General features: G+C 53.0%; 1 protein-coding gene across 2 annotated transcripts; it reads right to left on the reverse strand.

Annotated features, from left to right (window-relative positions):
- Positions 1–255: 255 nt before the first annotated feature.
- Positions 256–10,545, reverse strand: CCDC124 (coiled-coil domain containing 124). 2 transcript variants are annotated; one of them, XM_068536750.1, is made up of 5 exons: positions 10,502–10,545; positions 5,376–5,545; positions 1,489–1,678; positions 828–942; positions 256–707 (listed from the first exon to the last, which is right to left on the reverse strand). In XM_068536750.1, the coding sequence occupies exons 2-5, from the start codon at positions 5,532–5,534 to the stop codon at positions 500–502; spliced, it is 672 nt and encodes a 223-aa protein (XP_068392851.1). In that variant the 5' UTR covers positions 5,535–5,545; positions 10,502–10,545; the 3' UTR covers positions 256–499. The 2 variants fall into 2 exon arrangements, with proteins under 2 accessions (XP_068392851.1, XP_068392852.1); XM_068536751.1 differs by lacking the exon at positions 10,502–10,545 and adding an exon at positions 10,229–10,414.
- Between the last annotated feature and the right edge of the window lie 5,584 nt (positions 10,546–16,129).

A 16,129-nucleotide genomic window follows, 5' to 3' on the forward strand; every position in this document is an offset into this window, starting at 1 on the left:
TGTGTGACCTGGAGCCAGTGCTTCAACCTCTCTGAGCTACCCCCAGCAAGGCTTCCGGGGATGATGGTACAGGTCTCTCACTGGATAACTGGCCCAGCCGGGAGCCGACCACAGCTCTCAGCTAGCCTGCTAGGATAGGAGCGCGGTTGGGGGCCCCTTCTCTGGCTGTGTTCTCTGGCTGTGGCCTGTGCGTTCCACCTCATTCCAGCCCTTCTTTCCCACCACCCACCCAGTCACGTAGACTTCACGGGCACACTCTGCCTCACCAACTGCCTTTATTGGGCACTCAGCCCCAGGACACTGGCGCGTGCGGGAAGGGCGAGGGGTGTCACTGGAGCAGGGACCCTCGGGCGGGAGGTGTGGCCAGTGATGCCTCCTAGCCCCCAGGACACGCGCCGTGGCCCCCAGACATCTCTGTAACCCTCGGAGCTGACCCAACGGAAGGGCGTGTGGGGTCGTGACCCTGACCGCCCACGGGGCGTCTCCCCCAGTTCCAGGCTCACTTGGGGGTGTTGAAGGGCACGGCGCGCTGATTCATGGGGTTGTCCGGCGAACGCAGCCACTCCTTCTTGAGCATCTGCTTCAGCTGTGACAGCCGCATGTTGGGGTTTTCTTGCTTGAGCCGCGGCAGCTGCGCCTCCTCGAAGGCAGTGTACGCCGCCCGCATTCTGCGCTCAGGATGTCTGTCTGCCGCCTCCTCCGCCACGCTGGTAAAGACGCAGGCGTCAAGGGGGCTGGGGCGTGGCCCGCCCCGCCCCGCCCCCAGAGGCTCAAGCTCCCCTCCGGGCCCCAAGCCCCACCCCAAAGACCTAGGCCTTGCCCCCTACCTGAGCACTGCGATGGCATCCTCGATGGTGCGCGCCTCCACGCTGCCCTCCTCCAGCAAGCGGCGGTTCACATTCTCCTCCAACGGCACTTCCAAGTGGCTCTTGGCTTTCTCGGCTGGGGGCGGGAGCGGCCGGGGGACAGAGACATACCAGAAACAGAGAGAAATAAGCAGAGACGCAGAGTTCCATGGAGATGAGAGACATCATAGGGGAAGAAGCAGGGGAGAAAGGGAGGGAGGCAGGCAGGCAGAGAAGGATGGGGGAGGATGGAAACGCAACTTGAGCTCCCCGCCCAGTCCTGCCTTTGGGATGGGCCAGTCCTGCCTGCCCAGTCCCCAAACTAACTTCCCTGCAGCCCACCACTCAGGAGACACCTCATACGTGGCTGCTGTCTCCTCACCTCGGGGCACCACATCAGCTGTGGGGACCCCGGGGAGACAAGCCAGGGTCAGGTGCAGAGTAATCACACACGTGTGTGCCTATGGCGACCGTGCTCAGAGCCAGGCCTGCCGAGACACCGCCCACCCACCCTTCACCTTGCAGAGCCCAGGCAGCTTCTCTGGAGGTGAGGAGGGGGGTCTGGACTCAGTCCAGGGGGTAGGCCCACTGCCTATTGCTTATCAGGTAAAAGGGCAGCTCCAGAGTGGGCCGAGGCCCCCACCTGTGTCCGGGGCTTCCTTGTGCTGATGGTCTCGGCGGAGCGTCTCCTCAATCTGGGCGCGGGTGACCTTGCTGGAGGTGGCCACTCGCGGGGCCTTGCTGCCCTTAAGCCTCGAGTCCTCCTCCTCCAGCAGCCGCTGTGCCTCCTTCTTGCGCTCCAGCTGCTCCAGGCGCCGCTTCTCCTTCTCCTCCTGGGGGATTGGGAGACAGGAGTGGACCCCGTCCCACCGGCATGGGGTCCAGTTTGCATCTCAACCAGTGTGGATGGAGGCCTTGCTGTGTGCTAGACCCCGTGATGGGCGTAGGGGACACGGATGGGAGCACGATGAGCCTACCTGGGGGCTCCGATCCTATATGACTAGGGAACAACAGGGAACCTTGGCCAAGGCAGTGGGTGGGTGGCTCTTGAAGAAAAAGTGATACCTGGGCTGGAGGAGGAGCCAGCCAGGAAAAGAGCTGGGGAAGAGGAGAGTCCTTAGTGGTGGGAACGGTGGGTGTAAAGGTCCTGAGGCAGGAACCACCTAGCATGACAGAGGAACAGCACAGAGGCTGGTGTGGCTGGAGGGAGGAGGGGAAGTGTGGGGGACAAAGACGTGGGGAGGGCAGAGGCGGTACCACGGGGAGCCTCAAGGGCATGCGGAGGGGTTTGTACTGGATTCCAAAGGCGACAGGAGCCACCGGGGTCTGGACCCGTTTGCCAGCTGGGACAGTGCTTCTGCCTTTATGAGCCAGGAGACCTTGGGAGGCACCATCGAAGTGTTCCCATCTGAGCATCACAGGGGCTGGGACTGATCCCACCTTGGTTCCCCAGGGAGGCCCGGATGCCAGCTGGTCGAGGGGACATGTGGCCTGTAGGACTTGTCCTTGGCCGCTGCCCCTCCACTGCTCCAGGGACAGAGCGAGGCTCTGGTTCCTTTGTAGTGCAGTGTGGCTGTGCGGCCGTAGGCTTGGAATATTCTGCCGCCTCCCGCCCAGCACCCCCAAAGGGCCCTGCACTGCAGGCACTCCCACCTGCCCACTCACTGCCTGCAACTCTGCCATCTGCCCGCCAGGCCTCAGGGGCGGTCCCTATGCCTGCAGTGCCCCCCGTGACAGGGCTAAGTGCCCCAGAAAAGGGGTTCCTGAGGACACGTACTGGGCCTCTGACCTCCAACCTGCCTGCATGATAGGAAAGAAGCCGGTGGGGGGGGGGGTTGGTGGGCGGCAGGGATGGTGGCGGTTAAAGATCAAGGCTGTTTGGGCACAGCTGCTAGGATCCCATGTCTGTGGTCAGAGGCCTGGGGTAGCGCCATCGTGCTCTGAGTCTCAGTTACCCCATCGGTCAGAAGTAATGTCCTCCTGAGGCTCCCCGACCACTGCATGGTGCGTGTACAGCCCACGTTCACCCTGTCCACAGCACGGCCTTGCCTCACGGCCTTTGCACTAGCTGTTCTACCCTGCTGGAGCACCACTGCCGGCCTCCTTTCCTGATTAACTCTGGCTCATCATGAGCTCCTGGCTCCCTGTCCTGCTCTACCACGCGGCTCTTTCCTGTGTTCCACAAATCCCTGTTTTCTAGTCTTCCGATTAGCTGGTTAGTCCCTGAGGCAGGAGGCAGGCCCTGGCCCAGCACACAGTAGATGCTTAAGTAAAAGTGTGCTGGATGAATGAGTGAATGAATTCCAGAAGGCTCCAATCTCAGGAAGGACATGCAGAATGGGGCCATTAGTCTCTAGGGACATGGGACTGAGGCGGGAACATGAGCATTTATACTTTGACATTCAGCAGACTTTTCTGAAAAAGACGCTCGCAGTTTTTAAAAAGGCCAATTAGCAATTGGCAGCATCTGGTGATGGGTGAAGGATGAGGCTGCGGACGGAATATTCTGGAGCCATCAAAAATGAGCCTCCTAAATAATTGAGATGGAACCCAGAGAGTCAGGTGCTCATTGCCGAGTTGCTTAATATGGAACAAAGGGAAATGAAATGCCAACCTCTGGGCGAGGCGATGAATTATGGCCCAGCCCAAGGCTGATGCCTGGCGGCTGGCAGAAATCTGGCTGTGCGATCCCATTTAACGGAGGACGTGGCCTTTAGGGTATGGCATTGGGTGAGAAGAGCCTTTGGTGTCACATGGGTGGGAGGTGCTGGGTTTTTTTTTAGTGTTTTGGAACAAATGTGGATTTGTTTCTTTTTCATAAAAACAGTATCTTTTTAAAGCAGCTGTCACATAAGGAAAGAAAGAGGGACCGGGTATGCTGTGTAGACTGTGGGCCCCCCTCACCCATCAGCAGGAAGAGCGATAAACAAAACCCAGAAAACCACCCCATGGGGAAGGAGAACCATCAATAGCTCCAGGTAAAACACTCAGGAGGGGGGACTGCCTGGGAGGGGCACGGGGGCTGGGAATGTTCTAGAGAGCAGGGGTTGGCAAACTCTGGCCCTCCACCTGTTTTGGTAAAGTTTTAGCCTATTTGCACATGGTGGCTTTGTGCTACAGCGACAGGGTCGAGTAGCTTTGAGACCCTGTCTGGCCCCTATTGCCTGTCGGACCTCTGCCCTGTGCATTCTTCCAGGTGTGTGCTACACAGGTGAGTGGACAGGCAAATGCTCCCTGGGCCACACCCCTGGGGCACGGACGCTTGCAAGGCTATTAGTCAAACCTCATCACAAACCAGAAGGCAGATCCCTGGCTTCAGCTAGCGCCAGCCTGGCTCCAGCCCCTCCTCACAGCCCTGTGACCTGGACTTCCTGCCTTGTCTGTGCCTTGGTTTCCTCATTTAGAGGATGGGGATGACACCGAGGCCCAAGATGCAGGCCTGGGGAGGGCTCCTGGGGCCCTGGGCTGGGCTGCTGCCTCTGGGACTGTGGAAAAGTCTCTGGCTTTTCTGTCTAGATAATGGATCCCTGGCAGACATTAGTTTTCCTTTTGGGTTTTCAACCTTCCTATATTGTCAAAATGTTGGCAGTCAAAAAGAAAATTTAAAGACCTCCATGGACCCAGTGCAACATTGGGGGCGCTGAGGGGAGGGAACCAGGGATATTCAATTCCAACTAAAAACAAGGCAGGATCCAGCCCTGCACAGAAAGACAATGGGAGAAACTCACAAAAGTGCCCAGGCGCCCCCTGAACTGCGCATGCAGGGGTGGTGTGTCACCACTGCTATTCCAGAACCTTTAACAGTCCCAGCTGGAGCCTCCCACCAGCCCAGGGGACTAGAAGAGGCTAAGAATGGTTTCTGGTGCCACCTACTGGGCCAAGAGGGTCAGCATCAGCCCTGAACCACTCCCGGACACCAATTAAGCACCCACTGTGTGTGTGGCGCTGCGGCCCCGCAGGAGACAGTCAACCATCCTAGCCCTCTTTTGTGTTTTTATAAACACCCGGAAATGCCTGCAGGCCCCAGGTCAGCAGGTCAGAAACAGGATCTATCAGCACGTGTCAGCCTCGGCACTGCTGAAGCCGGGCTGGCTCACTCTGCTGTGGGGCCATCCTGTGTGCTGCCAGGTGTTGAGCAGTATCCTGGGCCTCTGCCCACCAGCTGCCCAGTAGCACCCTCCAGCTGCCAGTTGTGACAACCAAAAATGTCTCCAGATGTTGTCAAGTGTCCCCTGGGTGCAGAATCGCTCCAGAGTGAGGTCCTGCCAGTCTAGACCAACCCTGGCATCACACGAAGGAGAGAAACAAGCTCGTGGAGGGCTTGCCGTTCCCTAAATGTGGCAAGTCCTGGCCACCCCAGGGCCTTTGCACGAGGCTCTGCCTCTGTTTCTGTCTCCCTCCTTGCCCTTGCTCCATGTCCAATGACTCCTCACCCTTCAGGCCAAAGACCCAGGGGCCTCTCACCACCTTCTACCGTGTTGCCCAGCCACCTTGCCCACGGGTGGGGCGCGGAGCCCAGGGCGCACCCACCTTGCGCTGCTCCTTCCTCATGACGTGTTTGTCCTCATCCTTCCAGTAGGCATCCTCCAACTCCTTCTGCTTCCTGGCATCAGCTGCTGCCTTGGCCTCAGCCCTCCGTGCCCGGGCCGCTGCCGATTTAGTGTTCTCGCCCTGGAACTTCTTGGGCATCCCTCAGAACGCTGTGAGTGGAGGGCAGGGACCAGTGACTCTGGGGCATCCACCCTCGGCAGCCCCAGACTCACACCTGTGCAGCTACGACCCCCTTGGGGCCTCAATAGCTCTGTCTATAAAACAAGGGCTTTGGATTTATTCATCTCTCTTTTAAAAAAAAAAATCTACTGAGGTGAATTTTACATAATACAAAATGAACCATCTTAAAGTGCACAGTTCAGTGGTATTTAGCACATTCACAATGTTGTGCAACCATTACCTCTATCTAGTTCCAGAACATTTCCATCACCCACAAAGGAGACCCGTCCCCATGAGCAGTCCCTCCCCACCTCCCCTCCCCCAGCAACCACTAATCTAATTTCTGTCTCTATGGATTTGCCTATTCTGGACTTCTTTCACTCAGCATCATGTTTTCGAGGTTCATCCGCGTTTGAACATCTGTCAGTGCTTCATTCCTTTTTATGTCTGAATAATATTCCATTGTAGGGATAGGCCACATTTTGTTTATCCATCTGTCCATGATGGACACGTGGGTTGTTTCTACTTTTCAGCTCTTACAAGTCATGTTGCTCTAGATCCCTGCGGGCCAGTCTGTGTGTGGACCCTCCCACTCTGCCGCCTATGAGGCCTCAGTGTCCCGGCCCCACAGCCCTGAGGCCGAATCCCCCTCCCCCTGGGTAAGCAGCTGCCATGAACTGTTCCCAATGATCCAGCCCACGCTCGCACAGCCAGGAGATTTTATAACAATCGTAAAGCTGCTGTCCAGTGGACACCTGGTCTGTGTGAGTCCCATACTGGGTGCTGGGGAAATGATGACACCAAATGGGAGAAATGGGAGGTGCCACCCTCCCCACACCCGGTCCCCTACTAAGCATTTTATATGGCCCAACTACATTGAATGCTCTCAAAGCCTTAAACACGGGGACTGCCCTTATTCCCTTTCGAAGGTGGGTAAGTCAAGGTACCTGGCTAAGTTGCACAGGGCCGAGCCTGGAGTCTCACCTCCAAAACCAGCCTTTCAGGTGAGGAAGGGAAGCCAAGAAATTAAGATCACCCCACCTCCAGAGTACTGACTGAGGACATAAGCACTGTGCGGTCAGGGCAAGCCTTCAGCTCTCCAGGCCTCAGTTTTCCTCATCTGGGAAATGGGCTGATGTCCCTCACTCCTGGTTGTCCTCTCCCCACTGAGAATCTTCAGCTCAGTCCCTTGCTGAACCTTGGAGAAGTAGGCCCAGCATCGAGAATGAAGGGGAAAGAACGTAGGGCCATCCTGACTCAGGACCACCAGGCAACCCCCCACCACCAACCTCCTAGCTGTGTGGCTTATGGGGGAGGGGGCTCCCATCTCTGAGCCCTATCAGCTCCTGTTTGCAGCGGTCATGCACGCTGGGCTAAATGCTTTACATATAGCGTCTTGTGAATTCTCACAACCCTGGCAGGTGACAGCCAAGCTGAGACCTGAAGGATGGGTTGGAGGCAGCTTGGTGGGGATGAAGGGTTGAGACTTCTGGGCAGAGGGCACAGGATGTGCAAAGACCCTGTGGCAGGAATGAGGCCATGCGCTACAGGCTGCATGGAGGCAACTGAATCCGGTGTGGGTGAGCGAGGGGGAAGGGGAGGGAAGAGACTGAGTGGGAGGGTGTGAGGCTGACAAGGAGGGATGAGAAAGAGCAAGGATTTTATTCTCTGGGCACCAGGGAACTGTTAGGCGGCTCTGAGCAGGGCATGAACACATTCTGATTTACGCTGTCATGTGGGTGGGCGAGGGGCTGAGGGAATTACGATGGTGCAATGGGCAAAGCCAGGGGTTTGGAGTCAGATGGAGCTGGGCAATAATAACCGGAATGCTGACTGACTGATGTAGTCTAAACTATGTCATCCCCCGGCAGTAGCAAGGCCAGGTACTTTTCTCCCCATTTTACTGATGAAAAATCTGAGGCTTTGAGAGGGTAAGTGACATGCTCAGGGCCACAGAGTGGGTTAGTGGAGGGGCCCGGATTCCAACCGAGGCCCAGCCCCTCAGTCCCAACTTCGTCCTCCTAACCATTGCCCCACCACAGGGTCCCAGCTGGCCTCTCAGGGAACATCAATGCAGATCAGGTCTCTGAGGCCACTGGTGCCCCTCACGTGACACAGAGAGGCAGCTCCTCCAGGCTGAGACTGGGGAGCGAATCCCATGGGGCAGAGCAGGGCAAAGTAAGGGAGATCAATGGACCCAGGAGACTCAGGGTTGAGTCCTGGCTCTGCAATCGTGGCTGAAATGCTCCCCTAAGCCTCAGTTTCCTCATCTGAGAAGTGGGGTTGATTCCAGTCCCTCCCTACACAGGATGCAAGAGCTGCCACGGCGGGGCTGGATATGCCAGCCTGATCCTGTACTTCTCCCAGCTGCTCCTGGGCCCCCTGAATCAAGCATTCATTACTGAGCATCTACAATGTACCCAACAGAAAACCTCACCTGGATTCCCCAGAAGAGCACTAAGAAGTGGGTGGGCGTCACAGTCTAAGTGTCAGGTGAGGAAACTCCCCACATGCCACCTCTCCCTCCATCTCCCCCTCACTCTCTCAGCAGCAGCCACACCAACCTCCTTGCCTTTTTTCAAGCCTACAAAGCATGTTCCCACCTCAGGGCCTTTGCACTTGCTCTGCCCACCACTTTTGCTCCTCTTTTTACCCAGTTAATTCCTATTTAAACTTCAGGGCTCAGCTCAGGTGTTGCCACCTCCAGGAAGCCTTCCCTGACACACCCCCTGACTCTCAGACCATAAACTTCTCTCTGAGGTACTTGTTTAAGTTGCTATCTATGTTCATTTACAGGATTATTCGACAAATGTCCATCTTCCCCACCAGGCTGGGAGCTCTATGAGGGCAGGGCTGGGACTGCTTCAGTCAGTGCCCTGCAGAGTAGGGGCTCAAAAAATGTTTTGCGCAAATGAATGAACAAGCATCTATTTCCAGGGTTCCCTCAGTATTTACTTCACACTCTGTGTTGTGTCCAAACTCAGCTTCTCACTTCTCTTCCCACTCACTTCCCTCTCCAGCCTCTGAGCCTTTGCTCTTGCTATGCCTTCACCTGATACACCCTCCTCTGTCCCCTCCTCCTGTGAAAACCTACCCACTCACAGAGACTCAGCCCCAGCATCTCCTCCTCCTCGTGTTGCTTAAGACCCCCCAATTCCATCCCAAAGCCTGACAGGGCTTTTCTGACCCCCTCTTCAGGCCAGGACTGAATATTTATGTCCCCCCAAAATTTATATGTCAAAGCCCTAACCCTCAATATGACTGTATTTAGAGACAGGGCTGGGACTTCCCTGGTGGCGCGGTGGTTAAGAATCCGCCTGCCAATGCAGGGGACACAAGTTCGATCCCTGGTCAGGGAAGATCCCTCTTAGATGCCACGGAGCAACTAAGCCTGTGCACCACAGCTACTGAGCCTGCGCTCTAGAGCCTGCGAGCCACAACTACTGAGCCCGCGTGCCACAACTACTGAGCCCGCGTGCCACAACTACTGAAGCCCGCGCGCCTAGTGCCTGTGCTCCACAACAAGAGAAGCCACAGCAATGAGAAGCCCGCGCACCGCAACAAACAGTAGCCCCCGCTCGCCACAACTAGAGAAAGCTCACGCGCAGCAACGAAGACCCAATGCAGCCAAAATATAAATAAACTAATTTTTAAAAATGGTACCTTATCCTTAAAAAAAAAAAAAGAGAGAGACAGGGCCAGTGAGGAGGTGATAAAGGTTAAATAAGGTCTTAAGAGTGGGGCCCTAATCTAGTAGAGCTGGTGTCCCTATAAGAAGAGAAAAAGTCACCAGAGCTTGCTCTCTCCACCATGTGAGGACACAGTGAGAAGGTGCGCATCTGCAAGTCAGGAGGAAAGCCTGCACCTGGAACCAAACTGGCTGGCACCCTGATCTTAGACTTCCCAGCCTCCACAATTGTGAGCAAATAAATCTATTGTTTAAGCCACCCAGTCGGCGGTATTTTGTTATGGCAGCCAGAGCCTAATACAGACAGCTTCTCTCCTCTGATAAACACTCACACACATACACTTTGTCATTCAGTAAACACGCACTGTACACCTAGTATGTGTGGGATGCTGGGGAAAGAGGCAGTGCTGATGGGCTTCCTGACAGAATGGGAGTCCCAGGCTGGTTGGGAGATAGACAATAAGAGCGGTAACTCCAGATCAGAGCTGTGATGGGGCCATATGGACGCTGAGGAAGTCAGGAGGGGGCTTCTGACCCAGCCTGGGGAGGGATGGGGAGGGGGTGTCAAAGGGCTTCCTGAAGGAGACATCAAAGGAAAGACTTAAGGGAGTGGGGAGGTCCAAGCCCCCAGGGGTGTGGGGGAGGCAGGCTGGGAAGAGGGGATTTGTATTCCAGGGTGATGGGAAGGTGCGGAGGGCGTCAGAGCCCTCTGGGGTTGGTAAGGAGGTGAACTGGAGGATTGAGACAGAAGCTTGGAGCTCAAACAGGGGGTCTAAGGAGTGGCTTTGGCTAAGCAGTGGGTACACTTAGGGGGGAATCAAGACCTTCGCGGTTGATTGGATGTGAAAGTAAGAAAGCGAATAAAAGATGAAACTCAACGCTGCCTCCTCCAAGAAGTCCTCCCGCTACCCCTTCTAGGCTCCCCCAGTCCGTCGTCCCTCTCCCCAGCCCTGATCCCACTGCAAGAGGCCAGGGACGTCCGTACCCAGCTCTGTCACCCCCAGGCCTGTAAGCTGCTCAGGAGCAGGACCGGAGATAGGTGGCCTCGAGCACGACGCTGTCCCTCTGGGTCTCAATCGTCCGCTCCGGGAAATGGGCATAGCCCCTGCGGGAGCCCTGGAGACGGTGGTCAAAAGCGCCTCCGTCTCCGAGCACCCCATCTCCAACCCTCCCGGGGAGGTGGTCCCAGGCCCAGCAGCCCCACTGGGCCCACCCGTCCCCCGCCCCCCGGCTCCGCCCGCGCCGCTGCCGCTCCTACCTCCTTCCCCCGGCGCCGGCCCGGTCGCACCTCCGTGCCGTCACCGCAGGGCTTGCGCGCTAAGCCCCAGGGGGGCGCGTGCTGATTACGTCTCGGCTCCGTCGCCATCTTGGTAGAGGAGACGTTGCGCCAATCCAAGACAAGGGCGTTAGCCGTTTCTTTTTGTCTTCAAGAAGAGAATATTTTATAAACCCTCATCCCTTGCGCTCACTTCATACGTTAGCTAGTCAGGAGAGGAGAGCAGAAACTACAATCTGGACTATTGTCTCTACCAAGATGGCCGTTGCCCAGATGAAAAATGGAGTCCTCGGTTTCACGTGTGGGTCTGGCGGCGTCAGTCAGGAGTTGCTTGGCCGCCAGGGCGCGCCAGAACCCGCGGTCCGCGCGTGGTTAGGCGCGCTTCGCCTGAGGGAGAGTCAGGCCCTTTAACATCAATTTGTGGTTTGAAGACGCTCTCCTAGTCCACATTCTCTGCCTCCCTCCTGCGAAGTTGAAGTGGGAGGGAGCAGAAGAAAGGGACAGAGAAGTTAAAACACTCCGCGCTGTCCAGGTGGGGAAACAGGCTCAGAGAGACCAGAAATTGAATTTGACCAAAGTGTAATCGAAGGACTCAGAATCCCTCCTCCTGGATTGCTATCCACCCCCGCACACCCCTTGCTCTTTTATTTTATTCAACAATTAGGTTTTGGGGACCAGTTTGTCCTAGGCACCTATACTTCAGATTTTCTGCATTTACTAAGCCTCAGTGTCCTCATCTGTAAAAATGGTAGTACTAGGGGGCTGAGAATGATTATACTGGGCCTGGCTGTACGGAGAGAAGCAGGGCATGGATTTAGGGGCAGTTTAGGCAGGACGGGTTGACCGCGGAGTCCATACTCCAAAAGGCAATCCCAGTGACACTGCTGGCAACTGAGTCGGATCGTTTACCTCCCCTGCTCTCAAGCCTTGAGTGGGTCCCCCTGCCCTGCAGGACTCACCCCACCTTCCCATCTCATCTCCCTCCTCTTCCCCACTCTCTCTCAGCTCCAGCCACACCAGCCTCCTTTCTCCCAATTGCCAGACACAGCCCTGCCTCAGGGAATTTGCCTGTGCTGTTCCCTCTGCCCGCAGCTTTTCGCACGGACGACTCCTTCACTTCTTTCAGGCCTTGGCTCAAACATCCCTTCCTGAGAAAGACCTCCCTGACTTCCCCAAGGATCAATAGTTGGTGCCCCGCCCCCAGCCCTCTTTATTTCCTTCGTAGCATCAACTTGCTTTGTTGGTTTACCTGTTTATTTTCAGTCTCCCCTATGGCTGTGTTGTCTGGAGGATGGAACCCCTTCACCTGGAATATTTGTCACCAAGAAGAAGGAGCTCAGCATAAACATTTATTGTTGTTCAGTATGGGGTGAGGGGTGAAAGTGCCAAAGGCAACACCTAGTTAAGGTTCTACTGGTAAAGAACCAGGCTTTAAAAAGAAAAAAAAAAATGTTTTTTTTTTTAATTTAAAAAAAGAGCCAGGCTTGTCACATCTTCCTGAGGGCGGGAGCCTCTTACGTCTGTTGACATATCTGAGGGGTGCAGGTCAAGTGAATCGTTCCAGAACAAGTTAAGTCTTCTACAAGGAGACTTCTGCCACCTCCCAGGCCACAGGGCATGGCTCCCATTCCTGAGAACTCCTGACTTCTATTGTTCTGACATTCTATAGCTCTTAGATGCTCACATTCTCAAGTAAGTATTGAGGGTCTACTCTGTGCCTGTGCTGGGAGCGCAGCAGTGAATGAGACAGACACAGCCCCTGGTCTCCTGGGGCTCACAGTCAGGAAGCCATACCAAAAATTATGATCCTAACCTTGGCTGGAAGATGTGCCCCGTGTTGAGAGTGGGCTATAGAAGCCTGCAGGCAAATTTTATGTGACACACACGGTTTTATCTGATACAATGATACATTTTATTTCTCTATTATATATTTGTATATTCATATACCCCTGTATGCCTAAATACACACATAGAGAGCTATATTAACGAATACTGCACTGCAAATTGTTAATGAATAATGTACACAATGAGGAAAATTCAAATTTGGGTCTTTTTTTCCCTGTAAAGTGGCTGTTACTTCATGTTAAGATGCACAGACATTGCCTTTTGTCCCCCAAATATTGTTAACTCTTATGCTTTTTGAAATGTTCCCAAATTGTTTTTTGAAAAGATCCCTTACTTTTGAAAAAAATTAAGTCCCTCATAACCATTGTTTATTGCCGGGAAAACATTTCTTGTCTTTATGACTTACATCTTTTCTCCAGCAACCATCATGATTTTACCTTTCCCAAATTCAGGCTCCAAATTCAGAATAAGACAACTCTGAAGATGTCTTTTATGCCTCAACTCTCATTGGGCATCCTGATATTGCCATTGGTTAACACAGATATTTGTTCCTTCACCTATAGAAGCAAGGACAAAAGTATCATCAAGTTTGTCTAGAATTCTTGGGGACTTCCCTGGTGGCCCGGTGGTTAAGAATCCGTCTTCCAATGCAGGGGACGCAGATTGGATCCCTGGTTGGGGAGCTAAGATCCCACAGGCCGCAGGGCAACTAAGCCCGTGCACCACAACTAGAGAGGAGCCCGTGCAGGGCAACTAAGCCTGTGCTGCAACTACTGAGCCTGTGCACCAGAACTACGGAGAAACCCCTCACAATTAGAGAGAAGGCTGTGCGCTGCAACGAAAGATCCCACATGCCGAAACTAGGACCCGACGCAGCCAAAAATAAATAAATAAATAAATATTTTTAAAAAAAGTTTGTCTAGAATTCTCCAAATTTTAATTAATTCCAAACTGTTAGGAGAGCTTTTTCATTTACCAAATTTAGGATTTTTTTTTAAAGTGACAAAAAGAGAGCCATATTCCTCCGTTGGTGGTACTGATGTAAAATTTGCTAAGATAAGTATCTTTCAATGATTGTATACTTTACAGGTTACAAGAAGCATGGCCATGCAGAAGCACAAAGATTGCTACAAAAAGCAGCTGCAAAAGTATTTGTTTCTTGGATTCTAGATCCACAAATTCCTTTCTCTTTTTGTTCAGTGAAAGGGCTGGAGAGGCAGTAGAGATCTTGACTCAGTCACATGGTAGTCGTCCAGCACCATTGTTTATTTCAATCTTTCATTGGATTCAGTAGCCAGGATTCAGTAACCTTGTGTAAGAACTAGGGCAGTAGCAGCAGAATTTGTGGAAGCTTCAGTGACTGGGTTCTGGGGTCTCCGCTCAGCTAATTGGACCCCATGCCTGCAGACTGCGCTTCAGATAGAAAACACTCAGCATTCTCAGCTCCTGTGACATATTCCTGTTTTCCCCTTCACGTGTCACTCTCCATCACCGTGACACTCTAAACCCTGCCACCCTCCTTCCCTCCTCAAAGAAGGAGAATCCACAGTTGCCTCCCCATGTTAAAGAGTTATCCCGACTCAGGACTCCCCTGGTGGCCCAGTAGTACAGAATCCACCTGTCAGGGCAGGGGACGCGGTTTGATCCCTGGTCGGGGAACTAAGATCCCACATGCTGCGGGGCAACTAAGCCCGTGTGCCACAACTACTGAGCCTGAGCGCCTCAACTAGAGAGAGAAAACCCGCACGCCACAACTAGAGAGAAGCCTGCATGCTGCAACTAGAGAGAAGCCCATGCTCCACAACGAAGATCCTGCGTGCCACAACGAAGACCTTATGCAGCCAAAAAATAAAAAATAAAAGAATTATCCTGACTCAGGGGCGATCTTATAGAGCTGTGCTGTCCATTAGAAATAAAGGTAAGGTGGGCCACTGATTGGGTTTAATACTTCCTAGGCACCACATTAAAAAAGAAAAGAAACAGGTGGAATTCATTTCCTGATAAATTTCACTTAGCCCAATGGAGCCAGGATATTGTGACTTCAACAACTAATGGAATTCTAAAACAAGACATAGCAAAGATCTCAGAAATCTCCCATCTTCCAAGGTCTAAACTTGCCAATAGCCTTGTCGGCACTAAAAATCAAACCCCTCAAGTTATCTCATTGTGAGTAAATAGTAGTCTGACATGCATTTGATGGTTCCACTCCCAGTCCTGAAGTCTACCCTAGCACAGGCTAACGTGACTAAATACTGCAGGCGACTCGGAGGATGCCCACACAGTATCACTGACACGTGCAACTGCTTTTCCACATTGTCCAGTAAGCAATCCCAGCATCACCTGAAACCTCAAGAGACAGTGTTCTGAAAAAGTCATCAGAGGAAATTTGCCCTTGAATCTTTTTCTTTTTTAATTTATTTTTTGGCCGTGCAGCGCAGCATGCAGGATCTTAGTTCCCCAACCAGGGATCGAACCCGTGACCCCTGCACTGGGAGCATGGAGTCTTAACCAGTGGACTGCCAGGGAAGTCCCTGCCCTGAGTCTTGATGGAAAGAGTTTCATCAGGCTCTGTGATCTGTGTTTCCCAATTAAAAACAGTTAGTTCATCCTATCCTGACCACTGGATATCCATTCCATCGGGAGACCTTAAACTGAGGATTCTTGGCACGCTCTAGAAACCTACAGCTGCAGTAGACAGACAAGTCCCTGTGAAAATTAATAGAGGGAAATCTCATTTAAAATGGAGTCAGGAAGCCCTGAAGGGGGAGCTCTTCCTCTCACAGACATACCTTCTGTTGCAGCTTACTTTACACTCCTGGGCAGGAAGAAGACTACTACCCCAGCAGGAGGAAGGAAGATTTTTTCTTTGCCCAGCAACAGCCCAGCCAATGAGAAACTACAACAACTCACCACTGTCACCACCCTGAATTCTTGCTTTCCTCCAGTGAACTTTCCTTCAAAGCAGCGCTCCCCCACCAACTTCCCACTTTCCTCTGTAAAGTAATGTTCTCCTTTGTTCTCTGGACTTGCGTATGATTTGCCATAGCTTGCACGTGCTGAATTGCAATTCCTCTGCCATTCCCTAGTAAACTCATTTCACTAGTAAAATAACTGGCTATTTTAAAGGTTGACACCCCCTACCCCCCACCACATAACGGTCAGCTGTGGATGACTTCCTCCCGAGAAGACAAGATTAATTTTCTGATTCCACAGTCATTTTTTTACTTTTCTTTCCCCCTGTTCATCTTGCGTATTATCGTATGTTGGCACCCTCTATTAAATGCCTAAAAGTTTTCTCAGTATGCTCTTTCTCATCTTCATCCTGGACTAGAGACCTCCTATGGTTTTCTTCTGCCTCTTAAACAAGAAAAAATCTCTGTTGTGTGTGTTTCACAGACTGCAGCTACTCTTCCGGATAATAGCTGATTGCTGCATCTTCATTCCCCACCTGATCCTGCTGACAAAAACGTAATAGCTATGCTTCTAAACAATTCAGAAGATAGGTGTTGAGGGTTGACTTGTGTCTCCCCAAACTACCTATTCAAATCCTAGCCCCTGGTACCTGTGAACGCGACCTTATTTGGAAATAGGCTCTTTGCAGATACAATCAAGTTACAATGAGGTCATATTTGATTAAGGTGGGCTGTAAGGCAATGATGGTGTCCTTATGAGAAGAGGACAATTTGGACGCAGACATACAGAGGGAGAAGGCCACGTGAGGACAGAGGCAGAGGTTGGAGTGACGCTGCTCTAAGCCAAGGAACT

The sequence above is a fragment of the Eschrichtius robustus genome, chromosome 2, assembly GCF_028021215.1.
Source record: "Eschrichtius robustus isolate mEscRob2 chromosome 2, mEscRob2.pri, whole genome shotgun sequence".
NCBI lineage: Eukaryota > Metazoa > Chordata > Mammalia > Artiodactyla > Eschrichtiidae > Eschrichtius > Eschrichtius robustus.

Coding starts and splice junctions, on each gene's coding strand:
- CCDC124 (XM_068536750.1), bottom strand. CDS start 5,534: ATGCCCAAGAAGTTCCAGGGCGAGAACACTAAATCGGCAGCGGCCCGG. Junction 1,679..5,375: donor TGAGGAAGGAGCAGCGCAAG/GTGGGTGCGCCC, acceptor CCAATCCCCCAG/GAGGAGAAGGAGAAGCGGCG. Junction 708..827: donor GATGCCATCGCAGTGCTCAG/GTAGGGGGCAAG, acceptor CGTCTTTACCAG/CGTGGCGGAGGAGGCGGCAG.